The following is a 9,945-nucleotide window of genomic DNA, read 5'->3' on the forward strand; positions in this document are numbered from 1 at the left end:
CCGTGCTCTCCTGTCTGATCCATCAGGGTCTGATACCATATAATACGTTTTTATATACATTAACTGTTTTACCATGATTCTGCAATAACTGTATAAACCATAATGTTGTAATATTCTGTAACTATATCAACTGTATTTCTTTGAGATAAACCGTAAATCTACCTCTTATGGTGTTGTAAAACTGTAAAATCATGATATTCTGAAAGATACTGCAAACACATTTCACTGTTTGTATATTCTGTAAAACATATTCCTGAAAATACTGTAAAAACATGTTTCTATACTGTTTTCATACTCTTATGCCACACCATAATTTAAAATATTTAAACATCAATAATAAATTACATAAATTTATGCTCTGAATAATAATCTGGTAAAACATAAACTTCATACTGAAACCATACTAGGTTTTCCTAGCATAGCATGTTTCCCTTACCAAATTGTCGAAAAGCCCATATCGTATACTGGTCCTATACCCACAGGGCTTCCTATTCCATACCTTAAAAACCACATTTTCCAGAACCAAATATCAATATTTGATGGCCTACATCATTTCCTACAATTGCCAGAAGGTCAAAAACTAAATAAAAGACCTTACCTTGATTCTAGGGAGAAACTCGACTCAATCCCACCGACGATCCGCCCCAGCAAACTTGAAGAGAACTCTGCCAGGAGCGTCGTGGTGGCCTCAGATCGTCAATTCGAAAACGAACGGGGCCGAAATTGAAGAAAGATGGAGGGCAGGCCATAAGAGAGAGAGGAGAAGGTTTGCCGTCATTTTTTTCTGCGATTAACTGAGTTTAGAGCTATTTATACTACGGGATTTGTCGACGAGCCACGTCAACTCATCGACGAGTCCTATAGAAAGTTCATCAATGAACCTGCCCCCTTGTCAATGAATTTCAAACATCCTAATAATCCTTTCTTAGTATCTTCTCATCGACGAGACGGGTCCTCGTTGACGAGTGCTTGGAAAATTTTTGGGGTTATTATATCCAAAATGCAATGTCGTCAATGAACGCAAAGCGTTTGTCGACGAAGTCTGCTGCCTCCTTCTGTTAATGCTTCCATTTCTCCCCCTCTTAATTATTTAAATAACATTATTCTTCAGGTCACTACAATAACACTCAGATATTACAGTTTATTTAGTTAAGATATTATAGATCATACAGATCAGATATTACAGATATTTTAGCTCAAATAATACAGTATATTCAGATCAGTTTAACAGTGTTATGGTTACTTTGGAATCATGATGGAATAGTAGGATATATATAGAGAATAGTATTATATAGTATTAGACCCCGATGAATCAGATCAATATCAGAGCATGGTACCGTAACTATTTCAATTCAAAGTGCAACCATACGTCTTATATAGAGTATGGAACAGTCGATTATGCCACAGTAGTGTAGAGTGCTTCCTGGTGTCTAGATCAGGTGGAGCGAACTTTTCATGCTACAGTCATGTTTATGTATATAGTTAGGCTAGCATTGGTAGGCCAACCAATGTTTAGTCTTGCCTATGGGCCGCACAACCAGTCATGTGGGGTAAATCATGACATATAGTTTTCTAGGGAAGTTTTTCACAGCTATTTATATGTATACAGATTTACAAAATAACAACAAATATATTATAATACTAGAAATATGAATAAATAGAAAACTCATATATTACAGTTGTATTTTAAGCCACATAGATGTGAGTTATACAATATATTATTTTACATGCTATCTCAGTTTTAGTTATTTATCAGTATATTATTCATGTAAACTCAGTTGCCACATACTGGTAATAGCATATTTCGTCTTACTGAGAGTTGTCTCATCCTAATAACATATTTCAGGTGATCCAACTAAACGAGCAGATCAGGCTTGGAGGTTGAGGGGATAGTTATACTGCCCTATCAGCAGGGTAAGTGGTTTTAGGGAGATGTATTTATCAGTAGCCTATAGGAGATTTGGTGGAGGATTTTTGAAAAGATGTGTATGTATTAATATTTTGAGAAGGTACTAAATTCTGGTATTGTAAATATAAGTGTATGACTTTATGTTTTCTGCTGCATAGGAATATTATCTTGTGAACAAAAATTTCCTCAGTACCCACCTGGGGCTTGAGATGTTGTAAAACATAATACAGGCGTATCAGAGTAATTTTAATATATAAAAGAAATTGTATGATTTTTGAGGTTGTTACAATAGCCCTCACTTATGGCAGAGGAAAACCATGGTTGTAAACATGCCACAAGCAATTTACAAATAAACTATCAAAACTAGCCCAGACATCAAAATCAATACAAGCCTATCAAAACCCAAACCATTATCCAACTAAAACAAACTAAACAAGCCTATATGAATTCAAAACAAACAAACACCAACAAAACCAATTACCTGCAAACTAATGACAAATACCTGCAAAACAAAACCCGAGTAAAAACATAGGAGAACCAAATGATGACAATTAAAGACGAAGGTTTGGAATACTCATTTTATCCATACGAATTAGATCTCTTATTTTATTCGACAGCACACCACCTGCAAAATATCTCTTCGTGTTGCCTCCCTCGCCTTGACGAGTCAAGTAATCCGCTACCTGATTACCTTTTCTAAATTGGTGCTTTATAAAAAACTGAAGGCCTTGTAGCTCCTCTAACAATTCCCAAAAGTTCTATAAGTACCACGAAGAGCAAATTCCAGAAGTGATCCATTCCACCACCAACTTCGAGTCGTTTTCAATACAAATATTTTGATATCCCAACTCTTTATAGTCGAACATCACTAGTAAGAGCCTACAACTCCACTCCATTATTAGTAGCTAACTCAAATTTTTCAAAGAAAGCGGCTTTAATATTACTTGATTAGTTGCGGATGATACCACTACCATCACAAGAACCTGGATTTCCTTTTCTATATTTAGCTTCAACCAACCTACAAGTGGCTTTTCCTAGACTACTTTTCGAGGAGTTCTAACCTTCGGTGGTATTGTTTTCACTTGGAACTCTTCCAATAAATTCTTATCAATAGAATGCAAAGAACACTTCACGCCTTCTACAATTTTTACGATTCAAAACCTCACCGATAAGAAAAGAGAACACTACATGCTTTAAGAAGGGAGAACAACAGTTAATAACCTTAAAAATATTAACTAGAAGGGAGACCATTTATTATGTAAAGATTGTAAAGTTATTCTAGATGAAAGTTTAACCACACGACATATATATATCTGGACTCATTTTTTTCTTAATATCCCTTCTGTCGTACTATTCGCGTCTTCCCAAAATAAATTTTAAAATTTTTCTGTTAAGCATATTTGAGGAGCATAAATGCTAATGACATTTATTATATCTTGACCTAAGACCATTTTATTTTAATGATTCTATGTTCTATTATTTCTTATCTACATCAATCTTTTAGGTCTTTGTCTATGGCATTGATTCATAGTTACTGTAGTGACCCAAAGAATAATAGCATTTTAAATAATAAGAGGGAGAGAAATAGAAACAGAAACACAGGGCTTCGTCGACGAAGGTCTGAAGGATTTCGTCGACGAATATAGGGCTTCATCGACGAGAAAATACCGAGAGACGGTTCGGGCTGTTTTGAATTTCGTCGACGAACACAAGGCTTCGTCGACGAATTTATTGAAAGACTCATCGACGAGGTGATGTGTCTCGTCGACGAATCTGGCCCTATAAATAGATAAAAACCAAATTTTTATTCATTTTTCACCGAGCTCTCTCTCTCTCTCTCTCTCTCTCTCTCTCTCTCTCTCTCTCTCTCTCTCTCTCTCTCTCTCTCTCTACGTCTCCTCTCCCATCTCTCTTCGATTTCGGCCCCTCCAGTCACCGGATCGACGATCCGAAGCTACCATGATGCTCCTGGCAGAGTTTTCTGCAAATCTTCCGGAGCAGATCGTCGGGAAAACAGAGTTGGATTTCATCCTAAATTCAGAGTAAGACCTTTTAACCTATTTTTGGCCTTATAACAGTTATAGGAAATAATGTAGGCAGAAAAATACTGATATTATGTTCTGACATATGTTGGTTTCAGGGTGTTTTGTAGGAGGCCCTGCAGGTGTTAAACTAGTATCTCATAGGGGCTTTTCAAAGTTAAGGTAAAGGAAATATGCTATACTAAGTATTTCTTAAAATATTATAAAGTTTATTTAATTATAAAATTATGTATTTAGTAAGGTGTGCCTTGTGAATATGAATATGTTATGGGGATATGTTTTTACGAATTTAGTTTTATGATTTTATGAATTTTAGTATTATGATTATGCGAATTTCAGTACCATGAATTTATGGATTTTAGTACCATGATTATACGGATCTCAGAACCATGATTACACGAATATCAGTATTATGATTATGTAGTTTGAGTGTTATGATTATTCAGTTTTCAGTATTACGACATATTAATTACATAACAGTTATGCAGCATCATGGTTATTACAATTATTTCAGAATCATAGTAAATCAGATAGATATGTATAGAAATATATTATATGATATCAGACCCTGTTGGACTTGCAGCTACAGAGCACAGTACCGTTGCTACAGATATTATGTTACTTTATCAGTGCAATCACCTATTCAGATAATGCGTGGTAAGGTCGACCACCTAAGCCCTTGAAGAGGTTAGGCTCCCAATCCAGATATGGGTTGAGGTGGGCAGGTCGACTGGTGGAGTTCAATGATTTATTCCTGGTTGGCCAGTTAGGGTAAATCCAACCTACGAGCCGCACAACCTTGTCATGAGGGGGCAAGTCATGACACGGATAGCCACAGGGAACAATTTTAGTTACTAATACATACGTACGGATTTACAGAAACAGGGACCATACTTATGTACACTAAAAGTATTTTGAATTATAGCCTATAATATTGCTATGTTAAGCAACATGGAAAAGGGGTGGTGTATTTTATTATTTGTACGGTACTTTTGTATTCAGTTATTCATGTTTATATGAAAACAGATTTCATGATATATAGTAGCTCATTTGTCACATACTAGTAATAGCATATTTCTTCTTACTGAGCGTTGGCTCATTCAAGTGTTGAAACATTTTTCAAGTGATCTAGGTAGGCGAGCAGACTAGGCTCACAGGTAGAGGGGCGTCTGTAGTGCCCTGTTAGCAAAGTGAGTAGAGTGGAGGATTTTTGTATTGCCCTAGCTAGTTAAGGGTATTTTGGGAAAACAGTGATATGTGTATATTTTGAGGGAAACATGTAGTACTCTGGTATTGTGTGGTACTGTATATATATATATGTTCAAATGATAATGTCTATGTGATTTATGCTTCTCGCTGCTTAGGTTTATGGATGAGTTTATCTTAGTAAAGTATCAGAGCATGTAGATTATCATAGTATATATATATATATATATATATATATATATATATATATATATATATATAAATTAGTTTATTAAGCAGGTCGTTACAGTTTCTCCATTCTATCCCCTTTTTAAGTATATCAAAGTTTAAATTTCTCTAATTTTCTCCCCAATTCATTTAGTTTCTTGAAGGTATATTACATTAATTTTTCTTCTAATCATTGTGCCTACTATTACCTTTTATTTTTGAATGTCCCTATATTTTATGTTAATCTAATCTTAACTAGTCTCTTGAACAAAAATAAGATATGATTAATTTATAAATTCTTAAGACTAGATTTATTTTAAAGCATTAATTATACATGCTAGTAGACATTTTTATCACATAAAATATTGTACCCAAATGCTTGCGAATGAGTAATAAAATTAATATACTTTTAAATTAATAATCTAAGATGATGAAAATGGGAAAATTTGGGTGGAATTTTGATCATAATAATATTTTTTATATTTTGAAAATTATATTAATTAGAATATATATATTAATATTTAGGTGAATTATGATAAATAAAGTATAAAATTGGAGAAAAACTCATAAGAAATGATTTCTCAATGTAGGGTTTAGAATCCATCAATCACATTATGTCACGTTAATACGTTAAACTCATATTACTAAGAGCTATTGGTTGGTACATGTCCGAATAATGTAGGGGCTCCATACCATTTTAGTGAGTTCAAACATCAAAATTGGTACAATGTTGAATTCTAAATTTTACAAGAACTAATTTCTTATACACATTTCTCGTCAAATTGTGTTGAATTTAAATTTCTTTCAAATCCAAATTCCAAAAACATAAACTCAAATATTACATTATATAATTATTGAAAAAATAAAAATAAATTATTTTTTATAGCTATTTTAAAAATATTTACGTGAATCTTTGAAAAACTAAAAAATAAATTAAAATTTTGAAAATAAAAAATAAAAAATGAAATATATTTTACACGGGTATTACATGCATTTTCCTTTTCATTAACCTAACCATTTGTCGCCGGTCCTACTCTGTCAATTCCTTCCCCATAAGCGCACTAAGGGGAGAAGACGGGATACCTGGCTTAACCTTATCATGTAAGAACTTTGACCACGTGCAAGGTGACTTTCTGATTCCATTTTCAGAAAGGGCACTTTCAAGTCTCATATTTCATGTACATGCATGTCTGTTAGCCATAGAGTAAATATAGAATAATCAACGTGCATACATATTGACCATGGCAGCCGTTGTTGACAGGTTACTACTAACAACTACTCTGAATCTGATGCTCTATAAAACCAATCAAAAATGCCTTCACCCCACTGTTTTAGCCAAATTAATTTGTTAATGTCCAATTCAATCCTTAAGCTGCAGCTGGAGGAAGAGAAAAAACATTAAGAATTGATGGGCAAGTCTCAAATTTTCTCTTCCCTCCTCTGTCTGCTGATCTTCTCCTTCACCTCCTCTCTTCTCCATTTGGCATCCTCCACATGCCCCATGGATCTCTCCTACGTCCAAACCTTCCCATGGGACACTACCCTCTGCCGCAGCCACGACGCTGGCGCCGACAGCCGCGGCCGCTGCTGCCAATCCCTCCTCAGCCTCTTCGGCATGGGACTCGCCCAACACCTCAAAGACACCTCCTTGTTCCAACTCCCCGATGCAAATTCTTCATCCTCTTGTCTCTCCATCTTCCAATCCCAGATCGCCGCGCTCTCCATCGATCCCTCTTTAGTCCCTCAGTGCTTCAGCAACACCGCCCAGTTCGTCACCAACACTTCGAGCTGCGTGGGAATCGAAAATAAACAAGATTGGATTAAAAAGATTGGTGAAACAACTGAGCTGGATCAGTCCTGCAGATCTGGAGACATGGTGCAGCAGGGACTAACTTGGTGCAGCGCCTGCCTCGACGCCGGGTTGAAGGTGACCTCCCAGCTGGTGGCTTCAGACCCCAAGCACTCCACCAAATGCTTCTACTTCACCATTTTGTATGCTGCGGGAATCGTCAACGAGTTCGGTCCCAAGGACGAACGGACCGCTACTTGCATAATGGGCTTGCCCTTGTCCTCCTCCACAAAACCCGATCGCGAATCGTCGAATGGTACTTCGAACCGAAACAACTTGCTCAAGTTGGTTTTTGGGGCTTTGGGTGTTCTTGTGGGGGTTCTGATTGCCATAGGAATACTGTTCTTTGTGTACAGAAAAAGGTTAGTGAAGAAAAGGCAACAAGCTTTGCACGAAGAGTTCGTGAATGGGGTAAGGGCGCGGGTGAAACCGAACACCGGGGCAACATGGTTTGGCATCGCCGAGCTCGAACGAGCAACAAGTGGGTTTTCTCAGAGAAACTTTATAGGCCAAGGCGGGTACGGAATTGTTTACAAGGGTACCTTCTCCGACGGCACCGTGGTGGCGGTGAAGCAAATCCTGGACTTGGACTCCAAAGGGGACAAAGAATTCACCAATGAAGTCGAGCTCATAAGCAAAATAAGGCATAGAAACTTGCTTCCCCTCCGAGGCTGCTGCGTAACAAGTGATAATTCCAGAGGTAGAAGAAGGTAAGTACTCTTTAGTATTTTGTGCGTATAAAGGTATTTCAAAAGCTTTTAGTACTTCTTTACTTCGTCGGTCATTTCGAGATTTCAAATTCATTTTCCAACAGGTATCTCGTGTACGACTTCATGCCCAACGGAAGCCTCCACGACCACCTCTTCAATTCAAAAATCAAACTGAGTTGGCCGCAGCGGAAGAACATAATCCTGGACGTGGCGAGGGGACTGGCTTACCTGCACCACGGGATCCGGCCGGCGGTGTACCATCGGGACGTGAAGGCGACGAACATTCTGCTGGACGAGGAGATGCGGGGGAGGGTGGGGGATTTCGGGCTGGCGAGGCAGAGCGAGGAGGGGCAGTCGCATCTGACGACGAGGGCGGCGGGGACGCACGGGTACGTGGCTCCGGAGTACGCGCTGTACGGGCAGCTGAAGGAGAAGAGCGACGTGTACAGCTTCGGGATAGTGATTCTGGAGACGATGAGCGGGAGGAAGGTGCTGGACGCGGCGTCGATGATGATGAGCAGTTGCAGCACTGAGGTTCTGATAACGGATTGGGCGTGGAAGCTGGTGAAGGCGGGGAGGGTGGAGGAGGTGGTGGAGGAGGGGATGAGGGGGGAGGGGGCGAGAGGGGTTATGGAGAGGTTTGTGCTGATTGGGATTCTGTGTGCGCATGTGATGGTGGCGTTTAGGCCTACCATTGCGGAGGCTCTGAAGATGTTGGAAGGGGACATTGACATTCCGCCGTTGCCCGACAGGCCATTGCCTCTGACTCTGAGCCATGAGCCGTTTCGATTGGAGTCTCTGCAGTTACCGCATGGAGTTTCTTCGTCGTCGGGGATTAGTGATGGATGGAGACCCAGCTCGAGCGGGAGCTCGTTCGTGTAGTATCCGTCTTGTCAGAGGAAAGCTAGCTTTAATTTTTATAAGTGGCTTGTTGTGTACATACGGGCTGGGGCAGGCAGGCATGAGGTAGAACTGCAACTGTCCCCAAAGTTTGGGGATTGGGTATTTTTTGCCACTAAAATTTGGCATCAATAGTCCAATTGCTTTGTTGTTAATTATGAATGGAGCTTGTTTGTGTAGTATCCCTCTCATCAGAGGAAAGCTAGCTTTAATTTTTGTAATTGGCATGTTGTGTACATACGGGCTGGGGCAGGCAGGCAACTGTAACTGTACCCAAAATTTGGGGATTGGGGATTTTTTGCCATTAAAATTTGGCGTCAATGGTCTAATGCTTTGCTGTTAATTATGATTGGGGCTCATATAATACTAAGAAAAATAATTGTTGTACAGCCAAATTAAAAATTTTCTTTTATTCTTTATATGCTAATTAAATTTAATTAAACCCCATTCAATAACATAGTAGAACTAGAGGTCTAGCTTCTTGTGTAATTATCCAAATACAAAAGTAATTAGGGAGATCAAGCTTGTTAAGTCTTTCATTTGGTCATTTTGTTCAATACAAACATGATTTGTGTATATGTATATTATACTAACTGTGAAGCACTCATGATAATAAAAACTATTAGATCAGGTGGCTCTTGTAGTCTTATGTATGTTAATTTGTGTGATATCTCAATACTAATTTTGCATAAGTCGTGGAAGGGATTTTTTTTTTTTTTTGAAGCCATAGGAGAATATCATTAAACCAACACAAACAACTTATAGGATACTCAGCTCGCCTAGGTTGGTATATCCTTAAAAAGTGTTGATAATGTCCAGTCATGACATTGTTTTGATTTGAGCATATCCGGTTAGGTATTCCATATCCCACCGTCAATCTAGAAGCTCACCAAAGTTGAAGCCGCAAATTCAAAAACCCACTAGACTTGACTAAGTGGCTGCTGCAGCCATTGTTAATTTGAAAATTAGATGGCTGTATTTTGTTGACGGAGAAGGAAATTGGCTGCTCTCATTGTCCTCTAAATATGAGATTGCATTTGTTTGAAATGTAATCAATTGGATCAAACCAGGATCAACTAGTGAGGAGAGAAAAATCAAAGTGAAATTAATTTCATATGTTTC

General features: G+C 38.1%; 1 protein-coding gene across 1 annotated transcript; it reads left to right on the forward strand.

The window, feature by feature from the left end:
- The first annotated feature begins 6,692 nt into the window (after positions 1–6,692).
- On the forward strand, positions 6,693–9,225 carry LOC131161854 (probable receptor-like protein kinase At1g11050). Its single transcript, XM_058117838.1, has 2 exons — positions 6,693–7,923; positions 8,028–9,225. Exons 1-2 carry the CDS (start codon positions 6,773–6,775, stop codon positions 8,803–8,805), a joined length of 1,929 nt encoding a protein of 642 aa, XP_057973821.1. The 5' UTR covers positions 6,693–6,772; the 3' UTR covers positions 8,806–9,225.
- The last annotated feature ends 720 nt before the right edge of the window (positions 9,226–9,945 follow it).

The sequence above is a fragment of the Malania oleifera genome, chromosome 8 (assembly GCF_029873635.1).
Source record: "Malania oleifera isolate guangnan ecotype guangnan chromosome 8, ASM2987363v1, whole genome shotgun sequence".
NCBI lineage: Eukaryota > Viridiplantae > Streptophyta > Magnoliopsida > Santalales > Ximeniaceae > Malania > Malania oleifera.